Source organism: Brienomyrus brachyistius, chromosome 6 (genome assembly GCF_023856365.1).
Source record: "Brienomyrus brachyistius isolate T26 chromosome 6, BBRACH_0.4, whole genome shotgun sequence".
Lineage (NCBI taxonomy): Eukaryota > Metazoa > Chordata > Actinopteri > Osteoglossiformes > Mormyridae > Brienomyrus > Brienomyrus brachyistius.
The window spans coordinates 13928940-13946798 of NC_064538.1; the positions used below are offsets into that span (position 1 = coordinate 13928940).

General features: G+C 41.4%; 1 protein-coding gene across 1 annotated transcript in view; it reads left to right on the plus strand.

Moving 5' to 3' along the window:
* Positions 1-9579: 9579 nt before the first annotated feature.
* cacna2d3a (calcium channel, voltage-dependent, alpha 2/delta subunit 3a) overlaps positions 9580-17859 on the plus strand; it is a 154507-nt gene continuing 146227 nt past the window's right edge. The window contains exons 1-2 of the mRNA XM_049017799.1: positions 9580-10627; positions 11200-11281. Coding sequence (XP_048873756.1) covers positions 10389-10627; positions 11200-11281 — 321 coding nt within the window. The 5' untranslated portion in view covers positions 9580-10388. The remainder of the gene's footprint in view (positions 10628-11199; positions 11282-17859) is intronic.

Here is a 17859-nt window from a genome sequence, read left to right on the forward strand (position 1 = left end):
AATTAAATTAAAATAGAATAATTTTAATAACAACAACAATCACAATCATAATAATAAAATACTAGAGAAAACATGGTAATTTAACCGCCCACATTCTCGGTAGGAGACTCTAGTAGGGCTGGCCGATAAAACGATAATGATAATTATCGCTATATAATTTTCCTTGATATTGATGTGCCAAATGCTTGATGAAAAGCTCAATATAATTTACAACACAATATGATGCTAGTGACACGCTTTGCATCACAAAATGAGGTCACTTTCTCTGTGACTACTTGTCAAGACCAGCAGTGGAGCACAACCGCAAACATAGCTGTGAAAACGGGGGATTTATTGAACAAATAAGAGAATGTAATCTGGTAGGCAGGCAGATAAGACAAAACCGTCAAAACAACACGGCAGCTCACCAAGGGAGCAGGTAAGTCTGAAGCAACCTGTTCAATAAGGGTAATCCAGCAAAATCCAAAAGGAAAATCCACAGGAAAATTCAGTCCATGAGAAATCCGGCAGTAATAATCCACAAAGAAAAAAGATAGAAACATGACAGCAGCAGCGTGTTTCAGTGATGACTAAAATAACCTGCTCATTTTCTATTTCAGACTTGTGAAATGCAAAATATTGTTTGAGCCCACATGGGGCTTTTTGTTTCCTTTTCGACACACTTTGAGCCCTTTTTCGAAGGGAGAGTGCCATCTAATGGGGTCAGAAAATACAGCAAATTGTTATGGAAGCATCAGTTTGGCCATCAATACTGTTTGTTACATTCTGACAATTGTAAAGTGTTTGTTACATTCTGACAATTAAGAAAAGTTTATAGCCAAGATTAACCATGTAGGTTCTTCAATTTCAACTCAGAAGTACAAATCAGCCTTTAAACTGCAAAGAAATAATGACAACATTTATCATGGTAAGTCTTGATATCGATATGAACATTTTTATCGCGATAACATTTTTGGCCATAATCGTCCAGCCCTAGCCTCTAGCACCTACCTCCCCACAGACTCCAGCTCCTACCTTACCGGGCACTTTATCCCCTACCTCACAAGGTCATATGGGGAGTGAACGCTCTACTCATCTTTCATAGGTATCTTGCAGATGGTTCTGTTCCTTCCTACACTGAAAAGACACAGTTTGGCGATTCCCAGTTGTCTTTAATGTGTACGCTGAGTAAGACTGGCAGCATTTCTAGGGATTCCCTACGTCTCCCAGCTCAGGCTCCAGGCCAATGTAACCTTTTGTTGAACAAGTGCTGGGAAGACTGATAGATTAATACAGTAGCACATAAAAATAAACTTGTGATTTACATTTGTTGTTCTATAGCTGTAAGATCAAATTCTAGTAGTATACAGCAATGACAGTTAGAATGGTTTTCTTAAACTAAAATGTACCAGGAGATCTGCAGATGCTTAATTAGGCACAGCGATATGCAATATGCAAGCATTTAACAGCCCCCCTCCCTTCCAACGCTCTGACATAGAGTCTGCCAAGAAAAAACTGACATAAGGGCCATTTGCTGCTTATCCACCTTCTTTTATCAAGAATGCAGAATAAGGAGTAGTTCTCCATACAAGGTCCGAAGACAATATTTGTGTCTGGGGACATGGATGACTGCAAAACGTCTGAATGACTTTCTGAGTCACAATCCAAACCTGTTCCACGTGTGATAAGATGCACTAGCCCCCCTTAGAAAATTTCGCACCCCGGTTTTTGCCTTGGACCAGTGCTGTTAATGCAAATAGAAAATCGTAACTGAAATATCCGAATGCGGTGGGATTAAGATGCTGCAAGAAGCACTGGGGCTAATCGCACACTCTTGCATACAGATGACTGAACGTGTGATTGATTCACTGGGGTGGGAACAACAGCCAATATGCCGCTCAAACACCCAGTGACCTAATGATACTAAGCCCCATAATCATCCCCTATCATCCCCCTTCATTCCACACTGTCATCTCGAATGGAGTGACAAGTAAATGAAATGGTTCAATCTGATTATTGCCGATTCTTTGAAATGCATTAATTTCAGTTACACAACTTAAATTTCATTACTTGGCTATAGTATTTACAAATTTCTGGTAACCTAAATGCAGAAGACTGCGCCTTGAACAATATGATGACTTCAGTCCCATCAGAGAGAGCAAGAGCAGAAGAGAAGGTAATTGAGATGAGGTAATCTCACAGGATGTGCACATATTCTCAGAGAGAAGAGACACAGAGGAACCCCTGACTCACTGTTTTTTTGACATGCTCTTCCGTTATGCTCAGCGTATGCATTCCCAAGTGACTGTGCTGTGCATTGATCAGAGCCACTGTGCTTCCGCTACCATTACAAAGCACATGGAGATTGTCTACAGCTTTCCTCTGATCATAACAATATTTAAATTAAGCATGTCTACCTCTTTTCCTGACATTTGAAAGAAATAAAAAAAATTTAATCTCGCCAGTTTTAATTTTACAAATATGATGAAGCTAGTTCATTGCTAGATATTCTGGATTTCAAAGAAATTAAGAAATTTTAAGAATATTTGTGCAGTCTAAGCTGGAATGCAATCAGTGTGGTCAACTTTAAATTCTAGATGCCCCTTACTAAAGCCAAATTCTCATTAATATGTTTAAAGGAGGACAGCAATGCTTTACATATTCATTCAATGACAACGAAAAGGCTTTCTATCAGTTTTGAGTACAGGTACATTGCAATTCTCTTTACCTGCCCCATCTTGCTCTCTGTAGCTTGGGGGGGGGGGGGGGGGGGGGGTCATAGTACAGGGCCAGCCGATGTGCAAAGCCCCTTGAGCTGAGAGTTAAGGGCATAGCTCAAGGGCCCACAGATATGTGCCTCTTCTGCTGAGGTCGGGGCTTGGACCACTGACTTTTGGAGCATGGACACACAGGCTCACCTTGCTGAGTCACTCACCACCACCGCTACCCTCTTTTTATAATAATATCAGCGTAAAACACATGGTACAGATTTTCTTGGGAAATAAATGTTCTCTCTCAAACTGCAAGAATGAAGGTCTTCTGTGAAGACGCAGAGGCATCAAATAGGCAGGCAAAAGTATAGACGCCTCCCATAGGGCCCTGAGCATAATTCCCTACAGACTTACTTAACTAAATTCTATCTTTTTCACCTTAGCGTCTGGCATAGCTGAGGAGCTGTGACATAAACAGCTACTCGCTAAGCACACCGAGCTTCCGGAAGTCAGAGCCCGATCATAGAATTACTTTCAGTCTGACCAACAGATTGTGTGACAGACAAGGCTGATATTACTTGTGATCGGGAAGCGGTAAGCATTCTTGCAGTTCTTTATCGACAGTTTGCTGAGAGTGTTGGATATCTTCATACATATACAGGGAATGAAAACCACAGTGTCACCCAAATGAATGATAACCCCATAGTGTTTCCTGGAATTTAGTATTTTTGTATGCTTTGTTCAACTTTAGACATCACAAATATACATATACATGGAATCTGTGGCTTAGAATGCATATATGTATGTATGAATGGGGGGGGTGTATATGTTATGTGGTTAAAGCCCTGTTGTTCTGACTTTGTGGGAACCAGCAAATGGAATTTCAGAAAAAAATCTGTGACTGCAATCAAAAAACTAAAAATGTCAATAGTTTTGTATTTTGTTTGGTTACTTCTGGTTAAGCTTAGGGCTGGGTGGGGGGCGGTCACCCACTGAGCAGTAGACATCCATGGGACATTGTTTTATGGGCTAAATCTGGTCAGCCCCTTATGGCCTTTATTTTTGGTCTAAATAATCAGCCTGGGTTTAGTCCATCTGTTTCGGTCCACAATTAGCCCAAGACGGGCGTCTTTTTCAGACCAGATACAGCCTTAATACACCCATTATATACATCGCAGTAAGTGGGGAATTATCACAATGGCTATTATGTTGTGTTCACTTCACCCAAATCCTGTACGCTATTGAATATAATCAATTTTACATTAAAGAAGTTACATCGCAAGCTACAGTGTGCAGCGTTCTCCAGGAAATAGTGGCCATCTGCGTGTTTTATGGTCTTACAGCATCTTGCAGAATTGTAAATTTTTTTTCGCTGTTCCTTACTTCTGCTGGTCAACTCCTCCATGTTTGACATCTTTCTGTGCCGGATGCGAGAAGTATAAAGCAGGTTTATAAGAACGCTTTTCTGCAGCTTCGCCGTACCCAAGTTGACCAGCATGACTGCGACCGGTCATTTATAAATTTGAAATCAAAACAATTCCAAGTGGACAGGAGAAGTGGAAGGACAGATACTTCGAGGGTGACCTATTGAATGGGGTAGGTCATTATTATGTATCATTATGAATTATGACTTATAACACAAAAAACGTGTTTAGCTGAACTTTAGTCGAGCTAAACAGTAGCAAGGTAAGCTAAAGCTGTTCAGCTAATGTGGGCGCTATGACTAGCTAGCACGTAGTGAAACTGGATTTTGCAATTTTTTCCATTTGAAATGAGCACAGACTCCAAATTCCACTCCAAATCTGGAGTAGCCTTTCCACCCCGTCGCTAATTTGATCACGTCTATTCTCTCACCCTTCCCACCGCTCTCCTGCTTATTTGCTAGTCATTTAGCCTTTGTCTGTTCGGTGATCGTGTGTGATATAACTCGTCTACAATATTAGCACCATCTACTGTATTCTGTAACAGGATTCAGCAAAGGCGAATTAAAGGTTTTTCTGTGTCATTGCAGGTGCTGTCAAAAAGTGGGACTGCAGTGCCACCAACTATGATGTATCCAGTGTCGCGCCAATAATTTTATTCATTTCTTTATTTCCAGGCTCTGTCCTTTCTTATAATTCCCTGATAGTTGCCCCAAACAGATTCTGAACATGAAAAAAGGTGACAAACTGAATGGACTGCAAACTGAAATCTAATTTTAATAATTATACAAAAAAAAAAAACACGCATTGTGGGAAGTACAGTTGCCTTGCTGCTCATTCCTGGGGCCATTTCATGTGTACTATCAAACAATATTCCTTATGGACAACGTATCGAAGTCCGATTTTTGTTATTGTTTAAGTTTTATATGATAAGTTAATGTATTGTTTGCATCGCTCAGCCCTAAGTGAATTACGCCGACCAGGGAATTTTCCCAGGCGACGGCCCATTATGAACCGAACCACGTTTCCTGCCGTAATTTTGCTGCCCACTACAGGTTGCCCACAGTTCGCTACCAGGCTACGAACCAGTGGTTGAGAAAAAACCTACCTCATCTGGTACACCTAGCACTGTTAGCTTATTACAAGCCCAAGCTGTCTGTCATTGGTGAGAGGCTTCGTTTTAAGCAATGTGTGCAAAGACAGGGACAAACTGTGATTATGTCGTGGCTTAAACAAGTGAGATTTTGAGAGACTTGCTCAGAGAAAAGACTGTTAGTGGATTACGCTCAAAAGGTTTAAAGCTAGCATTGCAAACTCAGGAGGATTTTTTGCAAAGACATGTAAGCTTGCTGAGTCCATGGAGTCTAAGCATCTAAGGACAAAGTACTTGCAGGGAGAGGCAACAAGATACAGCAGATAAATGTCATTAATGGACTAAAAATATTTCCGAGGAGAGGGACAGGGCAGTTTAAGAAACAACTTCCAAACAAAAGTGGCATAAGTGATTAAAAACAAGAAAATGTAGGTCAATAGCCATGCTACAGGTGCAGGGGAAAGTATTTTGTTCATGCCGATTCACAGCTGAAAATTGCAATGCATGTTCAATAATTGGACACACAACATATGAATGCATGGATTATTAGAATATTCAATCTGCAGAAATAGAGGTTTACTCAAGGCTTCTGAAGCGTATACAGTTTGCAGTGCTGCCACTGCGGAAAAAGGGTGTAGCAGTGAAAGCTGGAGATGAGGCACGTTAGGACTCAGGGCCACTACTTGATTGTAACAGGTTAGAGAATTTCAGTTGGACTGGAAAGGCATCTTCTCAGCAGAAAAAGTGACGGATAAAGATCCAGCAGTCAAAGCTGCTCTAAGGCAACCGAACGCGGTTTTTGGTAAAGGGCCGAGTATAATAAGAGAGTTAAAAGCCAAAATCCATTCTGATGTTCGAGCATTTTCCAAAAAGCCAGACTGGTGCCATATGCATTAAAGGGGAACACGGATCTGGAGTTGGATAGACCGGGAGAGAGCAGAATATGTCCAAAGTTGAAAGGAGTGAGTGTTCAGTGCCCATTGTGATCGTCCCAAAAAGGGGCAAGTCCAGGTATGTGGCGAGTACAGAGTGACCATTAACCAGATCATAATAGAGGAGATGCACCCATTACCCAATACAGTGGATTCCTTAGCTATCCTAACTGGAGGTGCAGAATTCAGCATGAAGGCATGGGAGAGATCCAGCCCTTGAGTTAGTGCTATTTCAACAGCCCATTTGGAACTACTGTAGTTCCAAGAATGACCTCGGCTCAGGGATGTTAGGTTCAGGTGCTGCGGCAACCGGGACGTAATCACTCTTTATTTGCCTGAAGACTGAGGTAATCCACGCGGTTTTGCCGAAACTTACACTTCAAGACTGATATTTCATCCAGTCTCTGTGTGTTCTATTTTTGGAGAAAACTATTATAAGGACATAATCTGAAAAGACTGGAATATTTAAGATAGCATAACTATGGTAATGATATCTCTGGTGTCGCCGAAATGTAGGGATAGTCAGATACTTCTCTGAATCGGCCTCCAATAGGAGCTGCTGAAAGACATGGGAGAGATCTCAAAGTAACACTTACGGAAGATCCTAGCAGCGTTACCCACTCCAGTCCTTGGGAACCCACAGATAATCCATGTTTTTGCTCCCTCCCAGCAGCAAAAATGTGGACTGTGACTGCCTGGAAGGGGGTTGAAAGGGAGCAAAAATGTTGACCGTCTTCAGACACACCATCCTGGAGTACCAGCATTCCACTGGGCCACAGACCGCTTGGGCAGCCACCAGTCCCGTATATTATAGGATCTTACCACATTGAAAAAGTAAAATTTTGTGGTCTGTATCAATCCATGAAAAGATGTGATTTGTTCAAGTATCTACAAAACGTTTAATATTGCCCCGTTCCGGGAATTTTATCGTGCAGCACTCCTGCTAAAATTTCATTGCCCCATCACATTTATGTGTATTGGTCTGCAAAATTCCTATACAACGTAAAGCAGTTTGACATCAGAAGTTTAGGAGGAGTCTTCTATGCAACTTCTAGCTCTTGTACTATAGTGACAGGCTGGACACCTGCAGAGCTTTTGCTCAAATGCCAGATATGCACACGGTTCAGCCTACTTAGCTCAAAATTAGCTAAAACTGGCAGAAAAAACAAAACAAAAACAGAAGCATTATCTTTCCCCATGTGATCTTCAGCAAAGGGAAGAGGAGGAAGAGTAGGAGGAGTTTCAAAGACCACCACTGGGAACCCCCACTAATGGGGCCTGCAGACAGCGAGTGGAGAGAAACCTGAACTCTACAGGCAGTAGAGGGGTGACCAAACACTTACCTTCATCACCAGCACCACAGGTACCGTAAAAGAGAAAAAGTCTGTACACAGCAGGCTTCCTGAAAGAAATCACTGACTTTCCAAAAGACTTGATCTGTAAATAGAAAGAAAATGAAATAACTTTCATAGCATCTGCTTGTTACGAGATGCAAGACAAAGGACTGGAAGGCAGGTATTTGGCAAACAAAAGGGGTTTATCAAACTGAACGGGAGCAGGGAAACAATCAAGTCCACAAGGGGTCATAACAAGAAGACAAATACAGGGAAGACCACAGGAAAACAAAAGGAGCCGTATTATCACCAGACTGAGACTGATGAGACAAACAGGTACTTAAATACAAAGGCTAACAAGGGGTAACAAGCAATAGGCGTGACTCATCAGGGGCTCCTTAGGGAGGAGACGGGAGGGGCAAGCGGACATGACAGGCAGGATGTAACAATGCTAAGTTCAAAGTCCTGAAAAAAAAACTGACCTTTTCATTTTCTGATTGATGTTGTACTGAAGGAGGAGCTGGTGAGACCTGTTGTAATGTTTAGATTTATGCTTATGGGTTTTTATACTCTTAAGTGGAAAGAGTGTAATAGATTTGATTAATTACACCTGACTGGTGCTGTTCGTCTTGCCGCACCTTACTTTGAGAACGCAGGATTTGGTAATTCTGCACCATGTTACTATGTTGCTTTTACTTTTTTCTTCTGATTCTGCGCTTACCAGTAAAACACTGGTGAAAGAAGCCCTGGTTTCCTGCTTCTTATTTTGTCAAGCATCCTCCTAATACAGGGGAGGCCAGTCTTACCCAGAAAGGGCCGCTGTGTGTGCAGGTTTTCCCTGCGACTCCCTGCTGATGATTCCTCACTCCTGGGTGTGAACAGCTGACCTAAAGGGCATCCCAAAAACCCGCACAGACACCGGCCCTTTGCGGATAAGATTGGCCACCCCTGCCCTAATATATCACATGGTGAATATGCATCCATATGTTGCGTTTAGGGGGCGGCATGGTGGTGCAGTGGTTAGCACTGTTGCCTCACACCTCTGGGACCCGGGTTCGAGTCTCCGCCTGGGTCACATGTGTGTGGAGTTTGCATGTTCTCCCCATGTCGTCGTGGGGTTTCCTCCGGGTACTCCGGTTTCCCCCCTCAGTCCAAAAACATGCTGAGGCTAATTGGAGTCGCTAAATTGCCCATAGGTGTGCATGTGTGAGTGAATGGTGTGTGCGTGTGTCCTGCGATGGGCTGGCCCCCCATCCTGGGTTGTTCCCTGCCTCGTGCCCATTGCTTCCGGGATAGGCTCCGGACCCCCCGCGACCCAATAGGATAAGCGGTTTGGAAAATGGATGGATGGATGGATGTTGCGTTTAAGTACGTAAAGTGACGTTTCATTTTAGCAATTAATTTAACCCCCTCACGTGACAGTGTTTGGTGACAGTTCTTGGTTACGGTTTAATTTTCCCAAATCCTGTAATTATTAGGATTCAAAATATTTAGACAATGACTACATAGCCTACATACAGTATTTGATTAGTTTGCTTTCGTAATTATACTAATTATTTCAATAAAGTTAGCGGATAGCCATCTCATTGTGTGCAACACAAAATGACATTACTGAGTAGAGCATAAATAAAACTTTCCAAATTAAATAAACAAGATTTAAAATGTGCATATCAAATGGGGTCTGTGGAAACACCTACCCCATCCGTGAGATCCTTCTGCGATGGATTTCCGGCGCTGAGCCGGTTAGCTTATGGTCGCTTTCATTCATTACTTTATCAGAGCATTCCTGCAAGAGCATACAATTAATAATTTATTTAGGTGCTTGAGCCACTTAGTTCGCATTGATTTACTTATTCTGCATTTCCTTCAATTCAAAGAGCCTTTAAGCAAGTTCAGTTGAAAAATAAAAATAGCATACATCGGTGGATGATACAGCCGAAAAAGGGGGCGTTAAGGGTAGGCATTTTTTTCAGTACGGCGCACAGTTGCGTGTCGCTGGAGAGATGCACGTAAACTCGACACTGATTAATAAACCTTCGCTTTTGAAGACGAAACAAGCGGATCGTTTTTTTTCGGGGAAAGGACTTCTGAGTTTGGCTACGCCAGCAGCGCATGGTTCCTGTTTTCTGTGGGTGAAAAGTGACTTCATTCCGCGGGTTACACCGGCAGTGTAACCTAATCTGTCATGCGGCGCTGCGCTGAATGAAGTCGGGAGACCTCGGATGGGTGTGCGCTCGCCCGTGTGGAAGCTACATCATAACCACTGCCCACTTGACATCCATCCAACAAAGTGCATCTATTGCACGCTTTCGGAAAGAGGGATTCGGAGTCTTCGTTTTTGTTAGCTCGATCTGTTTCCTTTTTGCCACCCAACCTCTGTTTCTTCCTGGCTTTTCGTCAGCACTTTTCCAGTAATTCTTGCTTCAGTGAACCAGCTATGCTGTACGACTTGATCTCGCTGGGACGCAGAAAAGAGCATACGATAAGTGTACCCTAAAATGGACCCAAGGCAGTCCTAAACCTGGCCAGAAAAGTATCGCTATCTGGAACAATATACGTAACATCAGCAACAACATCAGCAAAAAAGAGAGAAGATTCGTCGCCGGGTTTAATGAGTTTACTCTCCTTGCCGTATCCAAATTTGCGATCTCTCACCCTCCGTTTTCTAGCGGTGAAAGGGCAATTCGGATGAACACTAGGTCATCCCTATAATTTGATCGGACTTACTGCAGGAGTTGTGTGCGCCTAACAAGCACCATTACTCTACGAACAATATACAGAATAACTGCTCATGAGACGGTTACAATAACCACCCGGAGACGCGGCGAAATAATAAACTACCGAACTGGTTCCTCATCTTTATTGCGCCTGAACCCACGGGAATAATAATAAGTATGAACAGACATTAATGGTTATTAATGGTACGGTGTATCTGGGGATTTTTAAGTACCGGGAGGCACTACAGTAAGCGGCACACAAGGACTGTGATTTTGATCCTCGAACGCGTTTTAGTCTCAAGGAAATATTCAAAGATGCATCGTTATTTGAACACCACCTATTCGCATGGGTGTTGTGCTTTTTTATTCTTGCTGTGGACAACACTTGGCACGACGGTCGTCGGTGTAGATGGGTCCCAGCAAGGGATACCGTTATCTGTGTAAGTGATGAATATTATGCGTTACAACTTTAGAGACAGGCAATAAGTTTGTGTTACGCCAGTTGTTCGCTTAGATCAGTTATTCAACTGTTTTGTCTCGAATTGCAATAATCAGAGGTACCACAACTCAAGCTTATAGTACGAGTAAAATGCGTTTTAGGTATGCCGCACTTCCAAACCATTATTTTGCTTTTACGAATATATATGAAAGCATTTTACAATGTATTTCTAAATCACCAAATACGGTAAATCGTTTTTGGTAAATGACCATATCATAAGCTACAGTTTCCTAAAAATCTGGGCATGTCATGTACTGTTACAATATTTAAATAGCACAATGTTACAAAAAACGTGCTTCATTTACTATCAGCAAATGTACACATTTATTTTTAAAGATAAAAATACTCTTGTATGCCAGTTAACTTTTTTTTGTGAATAGTTCTACATTTCATAATGTGATACTGTGAGGACGGACGTCCTCCGTATTTGTGTCCTATGCTTACTGTAAACAGAATTCCTTGACAGCAAGCATATTGATGCTTCTCTTTTTTTGGTCTTACTGTTATTCACAGTGTGAAGTTGTGGGCCTCTGCCTTTGGGGGAGAGATTAAATCCATTTCAGCCAAGTACTCAGGTTCACAACTGCTGCAGAAGGTAAGGGCAATGAACCACTTCTACGTTACACTTATGGATTTGATTGAAGGGGAAGTTTAATTTCATCCAGCTGCTCATCACCGCAGTGCCTCGTATGACAGGGGTTTGGAAACTGAAAACAGTCATAAGCTAGTTTCCTGCACCAATAGTTTCAAATCACCCTGCTGTCTAGAGGAGGTCTGCAAACAGCCATATTGTATAAATATACATTAAGACTCGTTTCCTTAGATGGCCTCACAGATTGTTGTTGCGGAGGACTAACTCAGTTTACGAAAAAATATTGCAAGAGATTCTTATTTCTGCCTTTCAGTCCAGATCGGCCCAGTGTCACCATTTGTAGGAGGACAGCGTCCGCTTTTGCTGTATAATGATAATGCTTTTTATAATATGCTGCCATTGTGGTCAGCTAAATGCAAAACTGCAAATGCAGGGTCAGCTGCAGGAGTGGAATCTGGTGCAGGTGTTCCGCTGCGATGGGGCACAGCGCAACCTTCCCTGCCATTTTTGTGCGGAACAGCTGCTGGAAAAGGGAATGTTGTGCAGTTGTGTATCATGACGACAGTCCCACAATCCCTCTGTTTGCTGCCATGTGCCCCCTCTGCCTGGATGTATTACATAATTCCAGATAAGGGGAATGAATGTGGTTATCTTCCCTCCTCAGCTTGCCGCTGCATCTTACCCTGGCTGCCCACCTCTACTTGGAGGAAAAATGGGACATGCTATTTAATTCAAATGAAGGGGCTGGAAATGTACTGTAAAAACCTTGATCAGGAAGTGGATGCGTCCCTTATGGTCTAGAAGCTTAAACCCACAAGACTCTGCGCACTTTGCCGTTCTCTCAACGTAAAGAAAACACCACAACGCAATCAAAAAAATGTGTTCCAAACTGATAAGTATTATGGGTAACAAGGGCCACACATACAACAAGTTAATTTTTTATTTCAATTTGTAATACACTGGGGCAGCTGGAGTGCAGGGTTGTAGTTAGAAAATCTGGCCGTGCTGGTTCCGAAATGGCAGTGTCAGAGTTAATTTTCAGTACGCATTTGATTGGCAGATGGACTTAATTGGCTACTGCAGTCCCGGGGGGGTTCTGTGATAATGCACCCCTTGTGGCTGGATTTGCTTTTAAATGAGGAAAAAGAAAGAAAATCTGTGACAAGCAGACAGGAAAGATTAGTACCATTAAGTAGGTCCTCTGCGGAGTAATCAGATGGACATAGTCGTTTATAATTTCTAATCTGACGCCAGAAAAAAAAACAGATTACCCTGTTTAAATTTTCGATAAACTCGTAGTATCATTAAAATATAAGATTGTAGTAAAGTAAAAGAATCATCGATATTTGTCGGAAAGATACAAAAATGCGTGTTTTTATATGGAGATAAGATACAGTAATATGGTCTGGAAGACAGTTTTATAGTGCATGTAAAAAAAATACATTTAATGGACTTTCATGCATAACGTGTTTGGTGCACGGAACAGTTAAATTCACACCGTTGGGATGTATCAGTGGATTATACCTCCGCCGGCCGCGTTTTAAAATGGCTCTTATCTCATCCTAAGTATAAAATGTGATGGATGGAAAACGAATTTAAAAAAAGAACTGCAGCGGCAGTTCCACTGATTTTCTTAATTTTCACTAAAATGCGGCTGCTGACGTTTCGTAGGAACTTTTTTTTTATTTGCGCCGCGTCCTCCGTTTGCGAGGTCGAGCCGAAAGGGGCTCCGGTCGGCTTCCGTGCCAGGCTGTGTGTTACGGATAAGCGAGCGCGCTTTGTCCCGCGTTCCCGACACGGCGTGTGCTCGCCACGTGTAAAGGGGATTTGTGCCCGTCAGGCGTGCGGTGAATCTATCTGACAATTCCTTTTTTTTAAAAAAAAAAAAAAAAAAAAACCTTTTTCATGGTTCATAGAGCAGTCATATCCACAGCACTGCGTGGCCCGTGTGTGTATTTATATTTTACATTGTTTTACTTGTACCTATAATCTGAATCGAGTTACCTCGGTATTAATTAAAATCAATTTCCTTCACTATACAAACGCAAAATATAATATAACACAGTTCTGTTTTTTTTATCGTGACTAAAACATGTTGTATACAGGTCAAGTCATAATAATTGTGAGGTTGTGGGTTTTTATCAGTTATATGTTTTTTATTTGACAGCGTAAAATTTCTTTTTCAATAATATTTGCTAAAAAATTATGTTCAAATTTCTTTTAAATATGCAGAAGCATTTTTTAAGCAATGGTTCATGCGCTCAGAATGAAGGACAAACGTGAAAACTCACGTGAACACGGATGATTTGTTATAATTATATTTCTAAAACAATGACCACGTCGCTCCAGTGCGAATGGGGAATAAGCAAAACCTCTTGGCGACATTGCAACAGATATTTAAAATGGCGACATAATATTTCAAATAAACAGCCACTAGTAGCACGTTATCCTCAGATTACCCCAGGATTTGTTTTTACGTTTCTCCTTCTCCTTATGGCGATATATTCTTAGTATACAGTGATTTAATTATTCATACTTAATTGTCTATTTATTACACGAAAAAAACGGCCTTTTTCTTATTGTCTGTTCTTATGTATTTAGTGGACGAGATATCGGTTAATACTGTGTGGGTTCGGGCCCTGCGCACCGACGTATAATAATACGACTAAAGCGCGCCGGCCTCTTCGCTTTTCTATGTCCTGGACGCCGATGAACGAGACCCCCGCAGACGCTGTTTTGTTGGAAATCTGTTATCCAGAAAAAGTTTTGATGCTGATGCTGTCCTCTCTTGAATAAACTTATACTCTGTCAGACTTAGCATGTTTTCAGTAATTATATTGGGGTGAGCTGGGTATTTATATTTTTGGTTTTTGGAAGATGATACACACCACATACACACACACAAAGTGTATTTATGTTTTATGTGTATATAATCATGCTGAGCTCTCTATCTTTCATGACCACTGATCCAGTGCAGGGTCATAGAGAAAATAAAAATGATTATTATTATTAATAATAATTATAACAATAATAATAAACTGAAATATAATGCACATTGTTGCAGTGTGTCTGATGTGTACATACTGCAATTTTCCGTGGTTATAATCTCGAGTGTCATTTTGAAATGTGCTGTGTGTTTATGGGATGTGCAAAATGAGGGCATTTGGCATGTGTTTGTAGCACGTGTTGCCAGGTGATCGTGTTTAACGTTAAGGAGAATTAGGGCTAGCTGTTCTCCCCCACCTTTCTGTAAACTTATATTGCAATTTCCTCAAGGTATTAGAAAATTCTCACATTTCAAGGTTAAAACGAGCGAAAGCCTAAGTAACGAGAGACAGACATGGTAAACTGGGGATCGGCGAACTTCTGACAGTGTGGTGTGATAACCTCAAGCGTTCCTCGATCAATATAGCATCATTTTGAGTCCTTATGCAAATAGCCATGTGTTAAAGCGCAAACCCGGGCCGATATTTACACTGCAGATGGGTTGACAGACGTCCAAGTCCCAGGAAGGCTGAAATGACCAGACATGTGACAGGAAACAGCCTAAATATGTGGAGACAGTGGTGGAGGTGTCCTGTACGTTTGTATGATATTGTTAATCTCTCATGGACATTAATTTCATGTATCATTGATCACTAGTGAACACCAGGAGTTGGAGATGGATTGTTTCTGTATATTTTGAGACGCTCTCAACTTAATTTTTTTCCGCTGCTGTATTAAACTGAGACCACAGCACAATTTTTTGTTTCACTCATTTCTTAGTTTATGGCTGTGCTTCAGTATATATATATATATATTGCAAACTGCAGCCTGGTTCTCTTCTCTGTTTCTCCTTAATGAAGGCCTTCTTCCTTGCCGTATGGGACATCAGTCCTTCTAGGAGCCCGATATTGACTGTCCTAGCAGTGTACTTCACACCTGCATTTAATGTTCCCCGTTCCTTTTCACGGTCACTTGATGTCTTCCTACAATTTAAGAGAAACTGTAGGATAAGTTAACGGTCATCTCAGCTAAGCCACTTTCGCCCTTTACCATACCCAGTGTCTCCTGCTTCTCCTTATTCTCCTGTATTTTCTGCCTTAGACATTTTGAACCTGACAGGAACCTGGTGGTCTTTTAATTTTTTCAGTGGCTGTATATTTTTTATGTATTTTATTGTATGTATAACATGAAATGCGCGTCCCTTGCCTATTACTTTAAATTGGTTCAGGCCAAACAGAAAGCTCTGTAATGAGTAACTTACATGAATAGCTGAGTGTTAATGTAGCCTGTAATTCCACAAGCGGAAACCCAGTGCTGATGTTGCAGTGGTGTCTTGATGATTGTTACTCCTGAAATGTATCCTAAAGACCCTAAAAATTCACGCGATGAGGATATTGAAGGCCGTTTGACTGAGAGCATCCACTCCACTGGGCTTCATGTTTGGCAAACGGGCTCATCAGCCGCCCCCCCCACTCTCCAGCCGCCATAAAAAGTGTAAAAACACGACCCCCCAGGATCCCCCTTCAGCTGAAATGTGTCGGCATCTTCCCTTAAGCGTTTCACAAGGCGAAGTGGAGTGCCTGCGCTTGATTGACCACTGCGCTGAGGTGTGAGTGAGCGGTGTGGTCAGCTTCTTGCCATCGGGTTTGACAAGACAGGCTTATGCTGTTTTCTGTGCTGGGCAGCCACCCCCATTTCCACACACCTCATTATCTATAACTCTATTCCCAAGGGAAGCTACAAATACTGAAAATTTGCTGGTGTAAAGTAATTCTCAAAACCAGCTTTTTACTGTTGGAAATTGTCATATAAAATATTTATAAAAATATGACCATTAATAGCTTTGTTTCACAATTAAATAGTGGATAATAAATTCCTGCTGCATGTACAGTGTAAGAATCGGAAGTTTTATTGATGCCTTTTCAGTTTTCTGATATTAAATATATGAAATTCAAGTAAGCATTAAAATGGCACAAAATTAACAAATGAGTACGATGGTGAACAGATGCATTTTTTTTGTTTGATTTTCAGTTGTATAAAAGCGAGTGTAGTAACGCATAATTTTTCAGATGGAAATTATGCAAAAATGTATAATGTATTTTGAAGAAAATACTAAGTGTACCTATTGTTCGCCATATTGTGTCATCCTCCATTTTTAATTTTATTGACAAAAAAAGATCTGAGTAAAAAATTAAAATTGTATTTTTTCTTGTGAGAAACAGCATTTAAAAAAAAAAAAAAAAAAAAACATTAATGTGGTATTTGAGATTTTTGTAAATTCCTTCGTTTTAAGTTTGCTCAAGAGGAATCTTCATATTATCGTATCATTGGTTTATTTCTGTTTGTTTATTTCAGTGGAGTTAGACCTGGTTATTAATACCTGCAATATATGACTTCATCAGTCTGGCCATTATTGACTCCTGGATTACAAAAGATGAAGATTTAGTCATATTTTTCTTGATTAGCTGTTGCCTACTGTCACCACGTTTATGATGAATAGACATTTTTAATTAATAAGTTTAACGGTAGAATGAAATAGCTTTATATTAACCCCTTTGCTGTTTATCAGGACATGTAATTTAATTGTGAATCAAAGCCAAAATCATCAGCAGGCTAAAAGGAAGTCAATCACTGATGACAAAATCCTGAAAGGTAGTAATGTTCAGTGTGCAGGGATGATCAAACCACAAGAGTGTGCAGCTGCTGCTTCTGCTGAGGGGGGGGGGGATTTGGGGGCATGGGTAAATGAAATGTAGATGGAGGAAAATGAATTCAGCTGTACTTTGCCTTCATGATTGTTATAAACTTGGCCTGGGGCGCGGAGAGGAGCCTGGTGGAGCCAGTGCCCCTTCTTCACCTCTTGGCTGTTGTGGCAAATTGATTTGTCCACGCTTTCGTTCCGGGCCATTTGACTCCTCACCATTTCTACTTTCTCCATGAGAGGAAAAAAAAAAATAAAAAATGGGGATTCCAGTTGTTAGTTGTGACGGCTGAAACCCTCTGAAAATATGTGGAAACCTTTGAGGAAATTGCTTAAACTTGGAAATGAAAGTGTACAGACGGACCTAAAATAATAGAATAATGCATACCTGTAACATCTGGAAAAATACATCATGACACCAACACATGGAACTTCACCCAGAGGAGAATACGTCACAAAAAACTACTGCATGGAACTTCACATACAGGAGAACATCACAGAACACCGCTGCATGGAACTTCACATACAGGAGAACATCACAGAACACCGCTGCATGGAACTTCACATACAGGAGAACATCACAGAACACCGCTGCATGGAACTTCACATACAGGAGAACATCACAGAACACCGCTGCATGGAACTTCACATACAGGAGAACATCACAGAACACCGCTGCATGGAACCTCACATACAGGAGAACGTCACAGAACACCGCTGCATGGAACCTCACATACAGGAGAACATCACAGAACACCGCTGCATGGAACCTCACATACAGGAGAACATCACAGAACACCGCTGCATGGAACCTCACATACAGAACGTCACAGAACACCGCTGTATGGAACCTCACATACAGAACGTCACAGAACACTGCTGCATGGAACCTCAC